Source organism: Drosophila ficusphila, unplaced genomic scaffold, assembly GCF_018152265.1.
Source record: "Drosophila ficusphila isolate 14025-0441.05 unplaced genomic scaffold, ASM1815226v1 contig_286, whole genome shotgun sequence".
NCBI classification, from domain to species: Eukaryota; Metazoa; Arthropoda; class Insecta; order Diptera; family Drosophilidae; genus Drosophila; species Drosophila ficusphila.
The window spans coordinates 6542405-6564642 of NW_025064189.1; the positions used below are offsets into that span (position 1 = coordinate 6542405).

At 41.5% G+C, this 22238-nt stretch overlaps 1 protein-coding gene across 1 annotated transcript; it reads left to right on the plus strand.

The window, feature by feature from the left end:
- Positions 1 to 17174: 17174 nt before the first annotated feature.
- LOC108100195 lies at positions 17175 to 21102 on the plus strand. Its single transcript, XM_017203969.1, is given in 4 exon segments — positions 17175 to 17336; positions 17402 to 18228; positions 18230 to 18441; positions 18957 to 21102. Coding segments are annotated over 4 exon segments (3261 nt in total). The 5' UTR covers positions 17175 to 17260.
- The last annotated feature ends 1136 nt before the right edge of the window (positions 21103 to 22238 follow it).

A 22238-nucleotide genomic window follows, 5' to 3' on the forward strand; every position in this document is an offset into this window, starting at 1 on the left:
CTGGGGAGATGATGATACCACTATAAACAAAAACTACAAACTGGTCGAAGAAGCAGTAACAGAAACCGAAACAAAAACAAAAGACTGCAAAAGCGACAAACTCGAACGCCGCTCGTATGCGATTGTGTGTGTGAGGAAGAAGACGATTCCGATTCTCTCTAACGGTTGATACACCCGAACACTCATCCCCCAAAAGAGAGAGAGAGAACCCGAGTATGAATTGAGACTTGGGAGAGCGGCTTTGAGCTGGATTTACTGTCCGTGTGAGTCGCGCTTTGAGTGATGTTAACCTGAATCGGAGTCAGTTTTGGTATTGAGTGTTACTCGGAAGCCGAGCGAGAATCGAGTTGATTCAATCCCAGTAAAAGGGTTCACCTATTTTAAGAGTTAGCTGTAGGTTTTTAGACCATTTTTTTCATTGATGAAAAAGGCCTTGATAAACAAACCCCAAAGTTCTTTTTTGTTTAAAGAAAATTATTGGTTTTAAATTGAAAACCAAAAAAGAATAAAATGTGTATTTCATTAAATTCTTGTGTTATTAACATTAAAAAAAAAATGAATCAAAATGTATAAGCTTTTTTAAGAAAACCATCATATTGTGAAATATTTAATAATTTATTTATTTCCACATCTTTACCTTATCTGAATCTTATTAAAAATCACAAATTACGACTACTAGTTTTTCTTGTTTTAAGACATAAAAAGCTGTTTTTATATTTATTTCAATTACCTCATTTATTTTTTTTTTCTTTTTTCCATGGATATATTAATATTAATTTAAATTTCGTAAATAAAACTTTGTATAGGGATCTATACCTTTCAATCAATTTTTCAGTTGCTCACTTTTAATATCGCACTCATTCAGTTTACTCGATCTCTCACCATTTTGTGCGGCTTTTGAGTGTTTTACTCACCTGGCACTCACACATTCACCCCAATGGATATATCTACTCGAAGAATTCGTTACCACATTTGATTGGCTCGATTAACACAATCGGAGCACCGTTATAACCAGTATACCCACACAGACAGGCGATGCGGAGAGAGCGTTACGTTGTGGGCACTCATTTTACCCCAAAGAGAGAGTGATCCACCAACACAAACTCAAAACGTGATCGTGCTCCAGTCGTCGTCGGGTGTTATAGATAAACGAGCCGATCCCGTTTGCCGTGGGCGAAAACGAGACCGGACTATATCGCTGTCGCCTGTGCATCGGGCGACTATATATACCCGGCATATATGTTCTCGTTTCGCTGACCAATGCAGAGCAGCTCGCTGAGAGCGAGCCATACAAACGAGAGCGATCAATGCGAGCGATCACTCACACAGACGCATCCATCGAAATCGTATTAGCGGATGCCGGTGGGCGTGGTCTATCGATCGGGGGCTATTACCCACCGCCCACCTCCCCAATGCCCCCTCGAAAATGTTCAACTCCCAGCGAACTGGATTGAAAGTGCGAGGGAGAGGGACTATCTGCTTTAGAAAGAGAGGGGAGTACGCTAAGCCTTAGTGATGGAGTTTTCCTAACGGTCTGCTTTTTTTTTGTTGCATCTTCCACTAGTTTTTTCGCCCGTTTGGCAGTTGTCAAGCTGTCATAGTTTCGGTCATTAAATGCGATATCTGTTGATAGCCATAAGACATTTTACGATATTACTAACATTGTTAGCTGGCGCCCCCTAGTGCGAAAGAGAGACAAACTCGCCGATCCGCCAAGTTTCCAGATACCGTCAGCGGGATTAATGTATCATAAATAGCTTAGTTTCTGGAAATTGTACCCAACCGTATGGTAATCGCTAAGTATAAATTATAATTAGCCATCTTTACGCCCGAGATCTACAAAATTGAATAGTTGCAGTCGCCGGCATCATATCAATTGATTGCTAAATATGTAGTTGCCGTTGGTAGTACCCGGCCATAAAGCTATCTATGAATATTCATATCCATGGCTCTTAAAACAGTAAGTGCCTTGCGACGAACAATGATATTTGCCCCATTGTGTATCATTAGTATATATACCCAGTTAATGGGTAAATTTGCATATGTTCGATCATGTATCTCGAACAGAAATGGTTTTCATAACATATAATTTCTAGAAAATAAGCTGCAAAGTTATTGCTCCACCAAGGATCTTTAAAATTGTTTAAAATAATTGTAATGTTTTGACTTGTAAATCATTAAAAATCTTTATTAGAAAAGGGAGATGAATATGAACATTTTCAATATATGTATACATTATAGTTATAATTATTAAAGAAATTATATAAATATGTTTTTTTTTTTGGCATTTCACATTGCTTATAATTTACTAATGGCACCTTTTATTCTCGGTATTATTGCTCTATGCGATTTTTTTCATTTCCCACAACAACAGCCCTTTTGCCAGGGCAAACGCTTTCTTAATGAAATATTTTACAGATGTAAGTGTTTTCCCTTGCATTTGAAAATGGGCGTGAAGGCAGCTTAGATTGCGGCTCAATACGATTTCTATACTAATTTTCCCACTTTTCCCTGCTTTCTCCTTGCGCATCGTCTTATCCCATTTTGACTTTCGGTAGGAAAATGTCACAGAAGTTAATCCAATTTGCTGTTTTACGACAGGGCACAAAACAGAGAAAACCCGCAGCTCGTTATCATCTTGTTACCTCTCGGTGGGAAGGGTAACCCTTCCGTCTTCGGTCGGGAAACGCCTCCGACTCTGAGGTTTTCCTCGAGAAGAAGAAAATGGGGTGTTTTAAACCCATTACAAGGGCCCTTACCAGAAGCAGTTCGCTTTCCTCCCTTTCCTCTTGCGGTTTTCCGATTGCGGTTTCCTTTGCACCCGCACTCTCAGCCGGATACTTTTCACAAATTTTCACGCTTTAATTTTGGCTCTTGGCATTTGCATATGGTTAAAGGGAGATGGCAAGAGAGAGGGGAAAGGGATGGATAGTGACGGCTAATCCTTGGTGAGCAACAGATTATCCCCGACAATTGTTTGTTCTTGATTTGTTTGTTATGGGTGCACAGCCGGGACTAAAGACTGTTTTTTTTTCTATTCCCGTTGCTTTCTTTCTATTATGCGACACTCGAAAAAATATAGTAGTAGTTCAAAAGAAATATCAGAATTGCACTGACTTCAGTTACTCATATTTTCATGTAAAATCTGAAAAGTTTCATGAGTAGCTCTGTTAATCTTTGATTTATATAATTATCAGCATTTATGTCTTCCTATTTTATACTGTATTTGTTTAAAATACTTCTTAAAATTAAAATGGTAAAAATGTTACAATAAATACATTTTTAATATATTCTGCTCTTGAATATTTGGACTACATTTTAGGTAAATATTTCTGCGAGTGCAGCTTTTCACAAAAACGCTGCCTTACAATTGCAACAATTGCAGCCGGGAAAGGCTCGAGGGGTTTCCTTTCTGGCCGCCTTTCTTTTCCTCCGCTTTTCCGCTGCGGGCCTCGCCCCTTTCTGGTTACAGTTTAATGCGTTCTAATGTATGTGACTTTTACCAGGATTTCCTCGTTTGCCATTTGCCGCCGCTGAGAGCTCGAGACTCGAGTGACTTGCAGAATGCAAAATCGGTGAATTCGGAGCGGAATGCGTATGAAAATGGTCTAAAGTCGTCCTGACAGTCGGCCATCATCAATCACCCGCTCGATTTGTATTCCTGCCCAGCATGATCGGGCCCCTTTCGATCAATATAAATATTTCTGCTGAAATTAGGTTACAGGCAAATTGTGTCCATCCGCATGAGGCATCCAATTTCTGCCTCAATTCCAGCTCCAGTTTCAAAAAAAAAAGAAAAACTTATGTCATGCCAGGCTACCTTTATTTCAGTTTGAAGTCTGTGCATACAATAAATTAATTATAAATGCATTAATCAATGCCAAAATCAACAACAACCGGAGCTGTATTTTTTTACATTTTTGACAAATACTGACATGAGTGCTCCCCGCTCGCAGTTTCATTTCATTTCATTTGGATTTCGGTTCGGTTTTTGGTTCGCTTTTCAGTTGAAGCCTGGTTTTGGTTTTGGTTTCGGATTTGGTTTTGGTTCGTTTCATTCTTTGAGGCGGCGCGTGAAATGAAAACAAAAATTTAAAACACGTTTTCGCGTTTATTTCTGACTAATTTATGCGTTCGATTTGAATTCGCCTCGTTGTTGACTCGATTCCGATTCGACAGAATTCTGTCTCTAAAATACTCTGTCACGTGTTGGGTTATTCTACCATTAAATAGTAATTTTAATTAATATTATATTATAAAAACCGATAAAACATAATGGTTAGTTGAGAGTATATTAGTAATCGTTATGCGTGAACCTAAAATTACAAATCAAGCAAAAGAAAAAAAGAAACAAATTTAAAATAAAATATCTTTTGGACCCTTATTAAATTTTGAAGCGTATTAATATTTAAATTCAGAGCTATGAAATAGTTTAACAAATTTTAATATTCACCTAGATAACTTTCATCGCCCATCGCCTAAGAGCATTCCCAGTTCGTCAACGATCCCAGTGAACCCTTAATTCATTTCTCAACCGAGTTTGATTTTGATTGAAAGCCAGCAAAGAAACGAAAGAAAACAAAATTGATTTCCACCTTGCGGCATTTGGATGCCCGATGCTCTTTGCATGTTTCACATTTGGCAGCCTCAGTGGTTTTTTTTTTTTTTTTTTATTTTATATTCGGTTTCGGTTTGCAGCTTTCCGTTCGGATGGCTTTTAATGCGGACAGAGATGTATGCAAATGAGATCATTGATCTGTTTTTGGTATCGATTTGTTTTTGAAGAGTTTGGAAAACTTGAAACCAAATCATATTTGACCCTTAGGGGTCGCGCCACATGCCAAAATTAACGAAAACAGAAATGTTAATTTCGGCATATGAAAAATGTGAACTGTTGACCATATCTCTCCATGTATATTTATATTTGTTTTGTTTCGCCCGTTCGTTTTGGTTTCTTTTGCTCTCTGTCCCCGTTCTACGAGCGCGAATTTGAATTTAATCAAATTAATTATGATTGTCAATGGAGCGAACTGTGCGATGATCAATTTTGGTTTGACTCGTCGTCTTCCCCCTTCGAGTTTCGGGGACAGTGATAAATTGGCAGATCAGTCGGTGCCCCTACGGCGATATCAATCAGCTTTGGAAGTGGTCCAAACAAATTGCTCCACAATTCAAGCTAGCCAAGAGCAAAAGCCGCTGTTAATCCTACACTTTATGGCCGGACCAGTGTACCAATCTCACTAACTTGGCCCATCCAAGAACAGCTTCCGTTTTGTCAGAAACCCAAAACATTACCATTTCCCTTTCTTGTGAGGTTGCGTGCACAAAAGTCGGGCATTGTTATAATTTGTTTTCTACGCTTTTTGGGTGAGATTTTCCCCAAATGTGGCCGTAAAATGTGAACGAGTCGAACTTAAAATGCCATATTTAACAATTGTTCCACACATTTTGGGTTCGGTGGGAACCTGGCCGAAGTTGACATCACACATCAGCCAAGAAGAAAAGCCAAACTCTGTCCGGTCGGACCGATTTCAATGTGTAATTGTAACGCCTTTGTTGTTGTGTTATTAACACCTTGCAGCCAAATGGACTATGAACTTGTTGTTGCTTTTGCTATTGTTGTTGCCCAGGTGCGAAAGGTTTTTAACCGTCCAAAAAAAAAAAAACCGAGCTGTCCAACGGTGTTCCAGAAAAACAAAGCTTTCGGTTCACTCTTGCCGCTTTGCCAGTTGGAATTTCGTGAATTTATGCATAATGGACGTACATTAAATTCATAACATCACGTTGGACCCACAAATGAACTTCGGGCTCCTCTGAAGATGCTGTGAAAGAAGTTCGGTTTCGACCTGTGTTACTTTTCGGCTCATTTTAGTGGGCCATAAATGGGGTAAGATTTTTCACAGCTGATTGCGAGAAATGCGCGCCCTGAATGGCCCAGCTCTGTACTCTGAATTTCGCCGAGTGGGTGATTCAGTTCGCCAGCTCAAGATGGCTTAATTCGATTGGCAGAGATAAGCAGGGGATCTGGGGAAAAAATGGGGGATAAGCCATCCGTTTTTGTTTCGGTTTGCGGAACCCTTTCAAATTTATGTCAACAAAAGTCAAGGGAAAAGAGGTTTTGTAATTATAAAATACTACTACAAGTTTATCTGGGAAACAAATACTTTAGAAGATAAAAAAAATATATTATAAAATATTATTAATTAGCTAACATATTTAAAGAACATAAAATATTGTCGGCTTTTTGCATTTTTGAGTGTTTTTCTTTTTATCTTCAACTAATTTATTTTAGTTGTGGCTTTTTCGGAGATCCCTGGCACACCCAGAGCATCTCGAATTCGTTGCTGGCGGCTTTTCCGCGTTTTCCATTTCCCAGGGTTATGTGAGAAAGTAGCCGGGCCAGCAGATGGGCAATAAAACGGCCAGGCCCACAAGGGGTTTGCTGGGAGGACAGGACCCGAACTTCAAAGTGGGGCGATGCTGGCACCTGCACTGGGCCACCTTCTCCACAATCCCCAACAGCCAACCACCTGCCCCACCTGCACCACCTGCCCCACCTTCCTTCCACTCCGGCCGTGGCATAGCAAATCACTTTGAAATGAATCATATATCTCGGACCATGACACGAAGACCCACAGATGAACCACCGACTGGGTGCTGGAAAGAGGCGTCGACTGCGTGCCGACAATAAAATTATGAAAATGTATAAATCAAAGCGCTTACGATTAGCGGGGAAAATCGTATAAAATATGTTTTCAATTTTCCCGCAGGCCCACTGGAATCCAATTTAATAGATGGATTGTCTCGCTGGCTCTTTCCACCGCCGAGCGGACTGAACTTGACCCAATGATATTTAGTTAGCCGGGCCGAGAGAGACAAAGGCAATGTCGGCCAGGAAAGTGCCAAAGTCAAAGGCAGTGGCAGTGGCATCTGCATTGTGGCAATGCGGACTGTTGAGCCATTGCCTCTTTCCCAGGTTGCCAGTTAGCCAGCTCGCCAGTTTGCCAGTTAGCCAGTTAGCCAGTTCGGGCTGACAAATGACTAAGGTCGCGCCGCGTTTCCAGCACAATTGGCCCGATGGGGCGGTTTCTGTTTGGACGGGGCGGTAAGAAGGTCGTCGGATCGCTGGAGTCGTCTTAGCCAGTTCTGATGCATCACACACCGCGCGGCAGCTGCAGTTGCGCCGGACGTCATAGAACACTTGAAGAAGTCATAATTGGCTTCAACAAAAAAATTTTATATAGGGAAAATTAAACAAAAAATAGTCCTTTAGAAATGTTGTAATATAGGTTACAAATCAATAGTTAATCTAAAAAAATAATGAAGTAAACTTCAGATTAAAGATCGAAAATATTGTTAGTATATATATATGTCAAAACTGAAAAATAGGAAGAAATTTAAGAGCTATTTATATGTAAATTTGAAGTAAAGATTTTAATCCATTTATGATAAATTGATATAATTTTGTTACTAATATTTTTGTCATCACGTATGATTAGCCTACATTTTGGTTTGCTATTCGGAAATTAATATGATTTGATCCTTACAAATTCCATATCAGTATAACGATAATTGTTTTTTCTTTCAGTGTATCCATAGCTCAAGAAGCCCCAACTTCGCATCCGAGCAGGTGTTCCGCTACACACAAAAGACACAGAAACCTCAACTGAAGCTGTTTGATGCGCACGAATTCCGTTTTTAGCTGAGGCTTAGGCGATGCCCGTTTTCAGTTTTCCATTTTGTTGCAATAAAATTTTAATAAGATTTTTCCCCTAGAATATACATATAGCCAAATCGTGATGCAGCTCATCGCTCCAAACTCCCAGCTTTTCAGCGTTTTGTGTGGCAATCGATCGCAGCTCCATTTTTGTATTGCTTCGCGTCGGCTGGCGAAATCCAAACAAAACTCCGCACTTTTGAAGGCTCTCCATCTGATGCCTCTATATATAATATTGTTTATTGAGTAGGTCTGCACGTGTGTGTCAGTGTATTGTTAATGCAAATTGTGCTAAAAACGCTAAACGTTGTTAATGACAGTCGATGTCGACGGAGCCCGAGTGTTGAGCTGAAAAGATGGCGATAGATGCACTTTGGGTGTGTCGACTGTTTGTCTAATAGAAAATAGAAAAAAAATCGCAATCAATATATTTGTATATTATATAGACAATAATTGCAAAATAAACGATCGGACGGTTGTGTGGTTAATTGTTCGATTTCGTAAAATATGAGCACGTAGAAAAATACGACTTCCAGTTCGTTTGGTTTTAGCAAATTGTTTGCAATCTACACAAATATAAATTGGACACCATATTTTGTAGTTCTTGGTAAGTAAATAAAATTTAATTTTTAATAAAAATAAATAATACAAATAAAAATTAATTACTACAATTCAATGGCATTTACATAAGGCGAAAATATTCAATTTTAAGAGATAGATCAATATTGCATTCCTTAATTTTAATTGTCGAACTTAATCGTCTTTCAGATCTGACATAAAATACTTCAAAGTGAAATCCTCTGAGTACAAACCTTCAGGTTCCTCCTTCCCACATGTTATCTGCCATTTGTACCCAACTAAATCTTGATGCTGTCAAAATTTGTTAGTTTTCCGAAACGAAACTGGCAATTAAGACGCAGTTTAGCTGCCATAATACTGCTGTTGCCGAATCCGAATCGGAGTCCCTTGGCCCGATCTTGATCGGCACTAACTGTTGACCCTCACGCTTGATCACTCAATTAGCCTGACCGCACACGGAGAGCTCCTAACTAATAACTGCAGGCCCCTCGACTCCAGATGTTCCGGACATCGCCCACAGCCGTCAACACTGGAGTATAAAAATTTATTATGTACACCCGAAAAAAGGCAGGGGTGTGGCTCAAAAAAAGGGAGAAGGCCAAAAATGCGCAAAGGATAAAAAGAAAGAAATCATTAAAATTTTCAAATGGCCAGAGGTATGTAAAGAACAAACCTGACTAAGCTGCAGATGATGAAAGGAGCGTGTGTCGCAGATTAAAATTTCCATGTTTAGTTGAGAAAATAATGCAGAAATCATGAATATAAACAGCAATTGTCAATGGAAGGGCGACCCAGCCTAAACAAGCAATAATATTTGCCTTTCGGCATTTTGCGCATTTAGAGCGCTCACGCATGTAATTAGGAATAAACTGAACTGAGGCAAAACTGAAGAACTGAAAACCAAGGGCCTAAATCCCAAACCGCATGCCATAGTTACTCGGAGTTTATCCCTAAGTCCTTGTGCGTGTGTACTTAGCAAAGTCGCTGGATTTTGGAAACACTCGTCGTGGCTGGGAAATCGTATGTGTGCCAACAAAAGGCTTATTTAAATGTGCATTTAACCCTAAGTCGTGTCACATGTCAACAATTTTCCAAAACCACGATCCGGAAACTTCCTGTCCGGCGATTAAAGAAAGTTCCTGGCTGGATCGGAAAAAAGGAACCACGAGTTTTCCCTCCGAAGAGAGGACAACATATGGTTGATTTCATGGTCAAGAAGATGAGAGCGATCGTTAATTGTAGCCGGTAGTTAGTTCAGGTTGTATCGGTTTTTCGGTTTTTCGGTTTTTAGGCCATTGATACAGTCATTAGGCTACCGATCATCCCCCTGGCTAATTGCCCTGAAATTAGGCTGTCATCGTCGTTTAGTTTCAGGAAGTGAAGGAAACATCGCTGTGGGTCTCGATCATTTTTCTGTTTTCAGTTTTTCAGGCCGAAAGGCTTCTGCCGTCAGCTGTTCGTAATCCCTCGGTAGTGCGATCATTATAATAGCATCATCGTCTATTTGCAATCAAACAAACTCACACACAGTTTTCGGTTGATTAATAAACTGGGGATTATTCATAAGCCGCAAAGCTTCTTGTTAATGAGCTCCATCGTGATGAGTTTCTCGAGTGTCGAAGTTTGATGGCTGAGGTCATGCCGTGGATTTATTTCCATCGCTCATAGATCATATTTCTCGCAAGGGGGTGGCGGTCCAACACCTGCGTATTAGCCGATCCACCGTAGAAGTTTCCGCATTCCGCTGACCCACAAAGTGGCCAAACCAACCATCCGATTCGATGGCTTCACGATTGCCCCACAACCGAATATCCACAATCTCGCCTGTTATATTTTCCCTTTTGTGCATAATAAATCACACACTTTTTCTTCGGCTGCTGGCGTGGGAATTAAAAAACAGTGAAATGGTTTCAATAATCAACGGAGAAACAAAGGCCTAATCAATTAAAGTCTCTTATCATTGCGGTGCATCGGCCAGCGCTAACGAATAATATTTTTTCGGATATTCCTCGGACTCTTGTTATTGAAAGTGTTTTGTACAGCTCACGAAATGCTTGTAAAACAAATCGAAATAGTGGAGGGGGAACTAAAAGAGAGAATAGAGTCGAAAACTTAGTACTCAGTAGATTTTTTAATGGATTAAAAAAATGGATTAATTGTGTTAATGAAGTTGTGAAGAACTGGAAATCTAAAATATCAAAGCAGGACAATATACAATATAATATTTTGCTGTAAAATATATTTAAGTTTCTGATCATGTTTATAAATCGAGAGTAACATATTTAATCTTTACTCTATGAAACCCCCTTTAAATTCGGAAGGTACAGGGTATCATTCTCTTTTGAGGCTATTCGAAAGGAGTTTTTGTTTGATTGAAAATCCAATTACCGATCATTGACAGTTACGTTGAGTTTGTTGTACTAATTTCGAGATCTCGATGGGAAGGGAAGGGCGACTCGGGGTGGAAGGACAGTCATCCATCAAGTCACGGCCGACAGTCCATGCAAAATTATATCATGTGTTAAAAGTTATGACGGATCATCGGAGGTGTAAAGTGTCGTTGGCACTGCCCTCCTTCGATTTGGCTCTTCCTTTTATTGTTTTGTTTTGTTTTGTCTTCTCTTTTTTTTGGCACAGCTTGAGTTTTTGGTAATACATCCACTTTTCCGTCCATTACTCATCGCATTCAACGATCGGCGGAAAAAATAAATACGCCCAATCAAAGCGATCTTTCGACACAAACAAAAGGATCGTTCGAGATTTTTATACAGCGCTTTTTGATTCCGAATTGACAGGCGGCATACAAATCCCCCGATTGTTGTTATAAATTAGCTCAAAACCCATGCACAATGCACTCGGCCATCAATCATACTGGGGAATCTATATGCGACTGTGATATGTTATAAATGTTTTCATTTCACGCAGTTCGTTAAACCGAAGACTCCTCACCTCGGAGAGGGCATTTCCACCTGCGGATCTCCGCGGATTCTCCTCGAAATCTAAGATTCTTCGGGAGTATAACCTTAATTGACTTGACGCAAGTTGAGTTTTTATCGGGCTGTGTCTATCGTATTTTCTGCTGTCAAAGCTCAATATCTGTGACTATCAATTGTTTTCGCATCTGAGTTATCTTTTTTAATTTCAAGCCCGGCTTTGCCCTCTGACCCGGGTCAAAGTTGAGTGTGCGAGTGTGTGTGGGTCTCCTTCTTTTTTCCCCATGTCGCGTGTTTCATTAGAGGCGACAAACAAACACAGCCAGTCCGCAGATTTCCAGCAATGATCAGCCCGCGGTCCTCTGAGTCGTTGTCTCACATGCACAGAGAAAAATATAAAAACGTTTTCAGAAATCACTTTAAAAATTAAAAAGATATCTTTAGAATTTAATTAAATTATCTAAGGGGAAAAGTTTCATATTGCTTATATACTTTCTTTTGTAACTAATATTAGCTCTTAAGTGATCTTTTTCTTACGTGTAGCACATAGCACACAGCATATTGTGACCTCAAAAATAACGAACGTGCGGTAAAAGCGTCGCCAACCTCAGAGAGCTATAACCTGGCCAAAAGCAACACACTCTTTGGGCCAAGAGTCTTGGTCCAGTCAGCTAGAGTAGCAGCATCACAGGCAGCAGACCTCTCCTCCTCCCATTTTTTGTTTTTTCCTCTGTTTTTTGCGACGTGCCACACCTGTTTCATGTAGCCAAGCTCTTCTCTGCCCAAGAACCAAGCAGCCAGACATGCACCAAAAGAAAACCCAAAGAATTATGGATCCAAAATCAATTATTTTTAAAAGGTTTTTGCATTTAAAGATTTTTAATTTTTAATTTTCGCTGGTAATGTTTTAAATATGATATTTTAATGTAATGTAATGTTTATGATATGATATAATTTTGGAGCTTATAAATTAGTATCCAACATGGTTACTTATACTTATATATTACAAGAACTTAAATACCTTAATTTAAGTAATTTTTTTTATTTTGCTTAATATACCTAATATATAACAAATTATTAGGGGGTATTTAATATTATATATTATTGTTTGGAAGCCTTTTATAAAAATGTTCCTTAGGCTTATTTCCAAATTAATAATATTGGGGATTCCCATTGCTTCTTATTGCATCTTCAATTTGCTTACAGTGCAGCCAGCGCCTTGTGAGAATTTTCGTTGTTTTTGCTTTTCAGGGGGACTTTGTGGGCAACAATTTTTCGGTCTCTAAACTGACCTTAGCCAGAGATCTGGCTCTGGGAGCTGGCAAACGCATTTCTGATAATGATGGACTGTATTAACCGTTAGCCAAAGTTGAGGCCAGGCTGCTTCGGGCCGGGCCTTTACCTCCATGCATGTGGCCACAACAAGCTGCGGCAATCAGTGGACATTTTAAGATTTTCCAGCTTCGGTGGGAAATTGCTGGTCAGATTTTCGCCGAAAAATAAAAGGCACTTGGAATAATGAAAATAGGGGGAGCGAAATAAAATTGAAGAAAAAATCTTTGACAGCTTGGGGCTTTCACTCTCGCCGGTCTTTAATGTCGCCTGTCCCTAAACAATTTGAACTTGTCAAGCGTAATCAGTTTTCCTTTCATTTAGTCTGACACTCGCCGCCGCCAAAGAAGTCAACGGAGCCGACGTTGACACATGGCCATGTCATCGGCTCTTTGGCCACCTTTGCAGCCACAAGACACCAAAGTGTCCGGCTTCTTGGCCAGAAATGCAGACGCAGACGTGGACGCAGCTCTTTGTGGCAATTATCAAAAAGCGCGCAACTTTTCACACGCAACCGATCGCAGTCGCATTGCTGGGATGCTCAAGTCGCAGTTGCAATAGCCGCGGATACATCGGTGTCACTAATTACGGCTCATTATGGTGACCAAAGTGTAACATGTTGTCAGCTCCGAGGACAACAAGCAAATGTAATGGGGAAAAATAGAAAAATAACAGTAGTGATAGAAAACGAAGCATAGAATGCTCTACCATTTAAAAAATATTCTAAAAAGATTTTTAAAATAATGAAACATTTTATTATGAGTTAAGTTTTCCACAAAATAATTGATTAAGATATTCATACCATTTTCCCTTTTTTTGCATTGCACCACCTATGTGTGTCTGCTTTCTATTCAGTTTATCATATAATTCCCCTTATTTATTATACTATTAGGAAAAGATACAAAAAACTATAATAATCAGGCGCAAAGAAGTCAGTTAATTTTTGATTACTCGAAAAAAAGTAAGATCTGCTCAAAGCTAGAATCTCTATAAGTGATAATTCGCCTACTAACCAACGAGGCTAATTGAGTTCCCACATTAGAAAACTATTTCCTATTTATGGCCTTAGCTTACGCTTCTTTAGTTTATCGTGCAACATTCATTCTGGAGGCTGGGGCAAAAGTAATCACAAAGTTATCATACCCACACTCCCTGTTTTACTATTTTTTTTTGCCTTCAACTACGACTCGTGGCTCACACATGCGAGTGGCTGGAGTTGGATTCGAAGTTGAAGCCGGAGACGGGGTTGAAGTTAATGTTGGAGGAGATATCCAAACACCTGACAGTTGCCTGTTGGCGCTAACGTTGGGCCTTCGTGTTATTTCTGCCGAGTGACCATTTTTGGGCAGTCGAGTTTCGTGTGAGTTTCGATCGAAAGTGCAGCTAACACAATTCCCAACTATTCGGTTTGGTCTTTCGAAAATTCTACGACGCAGTGTTTCGAGAGCTCGACAATTAAGTTCTCGAGAAAGACAGCCGGCCAACCTGTTCAGAATTACGAAATTCGTAGTCAAGCCAGGCGAAATGTCAATTTCGGTGACGGTCTTCAAAATTAGCTCCATTACACAGCGCGATCGATCCATCGATCTTGGCTGTGAAAACCATTTCAAGTGGTTTCAGCAGCCCGAAAACCCCAAAAAATAAGTATTGTATATATCAATTGAGCGATACTCTCACTTGAGATGAAGCCCAGAGTCGTTTGCTACACGAGTTGCCCGAATCACTTATGAAAATCGCTTGAGAAACCCTTGAAAGCCGACGACGATCAGAGTCGTTCAAAGTTCGTGTCAACATCATCAATTTTGATCAGTATGTATGGTCTAATGCTCTCTTCTCCATTTATAAATATTCACAGGCGAGGTCAAGAAAATATATACGTTAAAATCATTTATGTTTTTAGGCAATTTTTGATCAATTTAAAATAATTATACTGAATACTAAAAAATTATCTTGTTTTATAAAATACATTTAAGAAAAGAATTTAAATCAAAAATTAAAACTCTTCTTTTAACTTGTAAGTTGTTCTCATTTATCATTCCTAATTTAAAATATTTATTTTAAACATCACAAATAAATGTTTTTTTATGTTAAATAATTATTTTAATATTTTTTCTACCCCATCTGTATCTGTGCATATATATCTCTCTCTATCTGCCATTTAAACGACTCCTTTGCCTTTGGGGCTCGATCGTGTTTGAGTTCATCGCATTCGTCTCCGATCGTAGACTCGACAAAAATATGGAAAATTACAATTATTAGGCATTTGGCTTGTTTGTTTATTGGTAGGTGTATTGAGGTTACACGCTAAATGATACATCGATCGTTTGAATAGAGCGATCGAGCAAAACGATCCGGCGCGATCAGCGCGATCGTTCAATTGATTGCCCGCCCGTTCGTTCGTTCGGATAGGATCGAATCCACTGGCCAGCGGACAAGTGAAAATCTCGACTGGACCCAGTCGAAGATGAATGAAAATTGCTGCCTAAATGGCAGCGGACATGATCGAGCCGATCATTACTCCTGGCATGATCACTTTCTTTTCGAGCTCACCGGGGAAATTCCCCGAGTGGTGACATGTGTTCGTTTTGGGAGATGGGTCACCTCGACTCTTGACCCAGCTGCATAAGCAATTATGATCTCGGTGATCCCCGCTGATTTTGGCGATCTTCATCATGATCAATGTGCGAGTTCATCTGGATCGAGTTGTGGAACGGGGAGGTCTTCGTCTAGTTAAGTGACGCCCTAGGGCCGCTCGCTGGCGACCCTGTTTAAGTTTATAAAAACTCATTATAATGTCTTATAAATGCACTTGTATCAAGTGGGATTTCTTGATTGCCGTCTCCGTCTGTGGCACTGCCCCTCATTCTTCCCCCTTCCCCTCACTTTTTTATTTACACCCCCTACTCTGCTTTTGGCCTGATCTCTGGCTGCTCCTTTTCTGGGTCTCTTGGTCTTTGGCACTTGAAAAAAAGGCTTTTTAAAAGGGGAGTATAAAATAATTAAAAGGATGGCAATAATTTTATTTTAAATAAATATTTTGTTATATTAAGCTAGTGAATAAAATGAGTTGCACAAAAAAGGAATATTATGAAGTTTGATTTTAGTTTCATAAAATTTTAACCCTTTTATACGAAACCGAAACATGATACGAAAACAAAATTATTACTTTCTGTTTTCAGGACCAATTTAAAAGGCATTTTTTTCAGTGTGCTCATTGGGTATCTGTCTTTTAAGACTGGGCCTTGCTCTCCACTCGAGTTGAGTCGACTCTGGGACTCTACTCGACTCAACTCTCGTTCGGCTGGGGGATCCGGGCTCCCATGCTCTCATGCTTAGACACATAGTTCGCTCAAGATCATAACATGACCTTTTGACTGGCAGTGATTTCAACGCCCACGCGTATAAAACAGACCCAACAGCACCACCGCACCACCGAGGTAGAAAAGCCAAAAAGAAGGCAGCAGGCAGAAGGCAACCACCACAGCGATCTGGCTCTGTGGTCTCTGTATGTTTATGGAAAATGGGTTATGAGATATTTCGCTGGCCTTTATCTTTTGGCCATTTCTATTTTGACCATGGGAAATAAATTCTGTGAGCTCGGGTAGGTTGGTCCCTCCGCTAATCGAATGGACAGACTGAAATCTGAAATCAGAAAGAGGAAAACGCTGGAAAAAGCTGGAAGAACGAAGGACGTTCGTTCTGCATTTTACACCTACGCTCGCCCGAAGGTTAAAGATTCCAGTGGATAACTTGTTGCTCTTTCCTCTGCACTTCCTTATATGCGGTAATTGAACTTACGCGTGTGGGGATAGTCCACCCTGGATGGAAAATCGATAGACCCCAAAAGCCCAACAGCCCCTTTTTTCCTCGAGTAGCAGTCGGTGGAGTCTTCCTTGTTTTCTTTCTTGTCCTTTTAATTTATACCAACCAACGGCGAATGGAGTGTGTATTTTTGGAACAGACATCGGGCACGCGATGATAGCTTTAGTTTCTGGCGCCCCACCGCCCACATAACAAGTTTACCCGACTGCATTAACCCACTGCCAAAAGCGAGTGCAAGGACTGCCCCCACCAAAAACGAAAAAGGAAGGTTAACATGGAGTCTTCGAATTTCAATTACCTTGACTAAGCATTAGACAGATATTAAATGAGCTAACCAGTTAACTAGATTAACATGTAAAGCGAAAGGTAAATCATTCATATTTTCTTACCTTTATCGTTTATTAAGAAATGCTTATTTATCATTTTAAGCTTTGTTTGCTTACTTCTAAAAATGAATTTAAAAAGCGAATTTATTTTAGTATTTAAGTAGTAAACGAACGAAAACAATATCTCTGTATTATAGTTCAGATGCCAATAATTATGTGATAATAACAACATCCAGCTTTTCATTCTTTTTATCTATTTAAACTACAAAATATTAGTTCGGTTTTTAAACCATATATAAAACTAGTAATACCCCTTTAAATGGGTAGTACAATTGGCTTTGTTTACTCCTTGAATGGGGCTCGTTGTTGCCAGGACAACCCGCTGGCATTCCAATGCAAAACAAATCGAATTTCGGCTGTCGGTGCCCAGGGTTCGAAGGAATTTCAGTGAGGTTCCGGCACAGCCTTGGTGTGGTGCTTCGCCGAGTGCTAGGATTCCAGCCCGACCTTTGATATTTCTGGTCTGTGAAGTGGAAGTGCAATGAACTGACATGATTACGGGACCGGAGGCCAGGCAAACGCACAGGTTATTGGACTTGAAGAAGCAGCAATGGGCCAAGGAGAGAGGTGGGTCCTTTAAACCCATATAAAATGATTACAATATCCGTCTAATGATATTTAAAAATATTTAGAGGAAATAGCTCGCATGGATGAGATGTACCATCATCAGCAAACCTCGCACCACAAAATCGAGCGCACCTCCATTCGCACTTACTACTCCAACTTGGATCTCAGCCAGACTTCGACCTCCAATCAAACTTCCAGTCACTCGCGAAGAAACCAAGGTCCGGATATGCAATTAATCCTACGACAGCCGGAGTATCGACAGGGCAATCAGGCGTACATGAACCAATTGGAGAGATATATAGACGATCTGGATGTGGATGCCGATGCGGATTTCGAGGACGAGAACGAGTCCATGTATCGCAGGACGCGAAGGGGAAGCTATGCACCCGGAATGACTTCACGTCAGATGCAGAATCCTGCTCGCTATGCAGAATTGGTTCCCACATCCCTGCAAACGGCAAAGGGAAGAATGCAGAATTCGCGACAGGAGCAACAAATGAAGCTGCAACACCAGCAACTTCTGTTGCAACAGCAGCAGCAGCAGCAACATTTGCAGCAGCAACAGCAACGCCTGCGGAGTCCCAGTTTGCCAGCCATTCGACAGAGGGTGAGGCACCAGGAAAAGACGGGGAAGCCAACTGACATTGATCCCGGCAACGGGGCACATCGATTAAACAATCCCCCGGGAAACCCAGGAGGAGCAGGAGGAGGAGAAGGAGGGGTTGCACCTCCCGGTTGCCAGGAGGAGGACACTTCCGGGTATCTGAGCGATACGCCCAAGAATCCCCACACCCCGGACATTTGGTTCAACGACGGTGCGAGCCAAATCGAGAGCATTAGTGGAATGGGCAGTGCCAGTGTCCTCGACGGCGGCAGTGTGGGCGCAGTGGGCGGGGGGCGTGGCCGGTTGCCGACGCCTCCGCCGATCGATACAGGCGGGTGGCACAGCTGCACCGATTCCTGCACCCATCCCCATGCCCATGCCCATCCAACGACCGCCACCCCGGCTGGAGAATCCGCTGAGCAAGGTGTACGCCATCAAGGGTCGCCGTGTGCCAGGGCAGGGATACGAGCCACTCGCCGCCGACGGATACTTGGCCGACGGGTGAGTAACCAAGTGACCCAATCCCGCCGGGGAACAAACAACAAAAGTGCAATTAACAGTGAGCTAATTTAACTGGGTAACCAAGACTAATAAATGAATAGCTTGTTATTAGGAAAAATAACCTCATTCTATGCAAAGTTTTGCCTTTGAAACATATAATTAAATAAGTAAAATAAGGGGTAACTAAGTTTAATAAACGTAATTGAAAATTTAATATTGAATATTAATAATGCATAATGATTTACATTTGCAATTGCATTTCATTATATTTCTATCACTTAAAGTAATTTTAAGATCTAATTAAAGATTTTTGTTTATAATTATTGCTACTAAAATGTAATATAAATATATTATTTAGTTTGAATGCATCAATTTTATATCCATAGATACACTACTTATTATATTTAATAATATTCAGATAACTTGTAGAATTTTTGCACAAATGCTACACTCTTATTTAATATACCATCAACCTTTAAAAATATTCTTAACCTATTTTTTTTTCTTTTTAACAGATACTGCTACATGCCTGCTCCGCCCAGCTCCTCGAACATGAGCATGAGTCGCGATGTCTCCACCTCAAACACCTACCAGGTGCACATTGGCAATCCGGAGCAGAGTGACTTCTATGTCCACGAGCAGCACGAAAGAGAACGCGCTCGTTGGGCCAACTTCAATGGGGGGAATGGCCATCAGCCAGCCCAGCAGCCACCGGGATGGCTCAACCGGGGGATGCACGATCTGAAGGACAGCGAGGACGATGTCCAGTCCATGCAGTCATCCTCCACCTATCTGAGGGGTCAGAATGCCCCACTGGATGCCCAAACTCTGGCCGAGAGAATGAACAAGAGGCGCAAGGCAGAAGAGTACCACAATGCCATCAAGAAGCAACTCCACGAAAGGGAACTCATCCGGAAGTGGGAACTGGAACGCCATCGCCAGGAGGAGCAAATCGAGGAGGATCGCCTTCGCAGGCAAAAGCAATTGGAGCAGGAGCGTCTCGAATTCGAGAGGAGAACTCTCCAGGAACGCGAGGAGGCGCAGCAGAAAAAGCAGCAAGTTATGTTGGATGCCATACAAAAAGCTGAAGTGGCTGCCAAGTTGGAGAAGCAAAAGAAGCGAATGGTTCGCCAGCCATCTAAAATGTCACAGGAAACTGAGGAGGAGGAGTCCGAACTCCTTAGAGTTCAATCCGTGGAGGAGGATGAGGGAGAAACTGGTGCAGAAGAACCTTCTCCCCAAGAGGAGGAACCCTCCAATACACCACGAGCTCCACCGCCAGTTGTCACAGAAGAAAAAGTCCTCATAGGCACACCCATCAACCTTCGACGCACCATCACAAAACCCATTAAACAACCCAAGGACTCCAAAAAGGAGGAACCCAAAGGAGCAACCCAAACCAAGAGACAGACTTCGTTTTTGGGAGAGGATAAGGAGAACATGGCTTTGCTGATGCAACCGGCAACCTTAATACCATTGCCTGTTACCAGCGATATATTTGGTCTCCAAAATGCCATTGGTAACCTACAAATCGCCACTTATTTCATGCAACAACCCATGCAAAAGCAGCCACAAACTCCGGGTTCTTATTCAAAGGCCACGATGACCCATCGAACTGATACTTCAATTTACACAGAGGATGGTTATCAGGCGGAGAAGGAGGATGAACCACTCGAGACTGCGAGATCTGGTCGAACGGATTTGGTGACAGCCAGTGGTTGCTTTTCGCCAGATTCCCTAGAAGTTGATGTGGCTCCAGTTCCGATACCAGAACAGGATAAACTCGCACTGATACCCCTTAAAACCCCTCTGCAATTGGGAAACGTAAACAGTTCTGAGGAGAGAGATGAACTCCACTGCGAGTTGGGTCACCAAGCGGATGTGGAGACCCAAACCGAGTTGCCACTGAACTGCGATCTCTGCTTGTTCCACGATAATTTTTACAAAGTGTTGCTGAAGCGGGAGGTTTCCACCACAACCACCACCCAGACATCCAAATCGCAAACGCAACCCGCTAAGGAATCCACTGCTGAAAAGGATCACGAGACCACGACAACCACAACCACCACTACAACAACCACTTTCAAGGCCAAGAGCAAGGACAAGGATAAGGACAAGAATCTGAAGAAGAACCAGAGCAAGGACAAGGATGCCAACAAGATGGACGATCGACCCAAGTGGGGCGTCAATCGACCGGTGGTTCAGTATGTAAAAGCCAGCGATCGGGATCCGTTTTGCCTGCGCAAGAAGAAAAACCACCCGAGCACCGCCAAGCCACCGAGATCCCTGTCGATGGATTCCAGATTGGATAGTGTGGCGGCTCTTCCCGAGGATCGGTTGATAAATATCGCCGGAGGACCTCCTTCGGCAGCGGGAGAACAGGAAGAGGAGGGTTTCCTCCTCAAAGCGCGAAATGTTTGCACCGAAATTCTGCCGATTAAAACCGATGACAAGGGTCGCATTTTCCTCAATTTCCGCGAGGCGAGTGCCATCATGAACGAGGACGAGATCAAGGACAAGCTGCGGCAGAAGTACTTCAACTTTGGAAGGATCCTGCCCCGCAGGAGTTGGGCCTCGGCCACCCAACACGCCCTGCCCTTCAGTGCGGTCACCACTGCACCGCCACTGCAAACCACGGTGGGTGACCTGGCGGACGATTGAAGACTCGATTGACCAGAATTCTTTTATTACGCATTAACTCATAACTAGAACGACTGTAAACCATTTATGTAAAACCTTTAAATATATAAACATTTGTATTGCAAGCACCTAAATGCGAGTGGTTTTTTGAAGAATAAATATTAAACAGATAAAATATTACAAATATTGCATATTTAATCAGAAGAATATATACATTTAAAATTTATGGGAGTTTTATTTTCAAATTCACGCTTAATTATAATATTTTTTTGTACATTACCTTCTCTTAAAGAAAACACACATAAAACCAAATAATTTACTTTAAGCATTCGCTTAAATGCTTCAAAGGGAGTAATTACTTGGCTAACATACTCCAAACTTGGCTACTTGTTCTAGTGAAATTCCCGGCTCGTGAGAAAGGACTCTTGGCTCGGCTGGGAATTTTCGGGTGCCTAGATGCGGATTCCTCGTCAGGCTTTCGACCAGGTCTATTAGCAACATTGTTGCCGGGGCTTAACGCTCTGAAAGCCACAAATCACGCAAATGTTGCCACATTGTTCACGGCGAGCTGCTGAGCTTTGTGTTGCTGATCTCTGGCCAGATCGGCGGGTATATCTTTGCCAGTGCTGTGTTACACTTTCACAGAACTCAAAATGTCGTATTTCACGCATTTTTACGAGCGTTCGCGTAAATTTATGCGAAAAATCATAAATAACATGGGCATAAGCTGCCTTCCAGGTTCATCGAGTCCTCGGCAAACAAATTTTTATTTGCCTCGAGGGGCGTTCTTTTTTTCGGTTTCTACCCGTGTTTTTGTTGTATTTTTGGTTTTTAGCAAGTGGGCGCTGCATATTTCTGTTAATAAACGCATTTTGTGCGTTGTGTAACTATGAGATATCTGTTGGCAGTTGCTTTTGCGATCCGAACTCCACACTTAACAACAATGCAGCCATTGAGGAATTAATTGCATGCCTCTGCAGGTTCTCTGGCTCCCAAAATCACAGAAACGAAGCCAAGGCGAGGTCGGTCCCCATCCCTCCCACTTTTTCGCCTTCTTTTATTTAACTAACCCCAGCAACTACAACAACAAGTTCAATGCCTCGGAATTAAAATTGACCTTAGGTTCTTGGCTACTTAACACACTCGCCAAGAGGAGC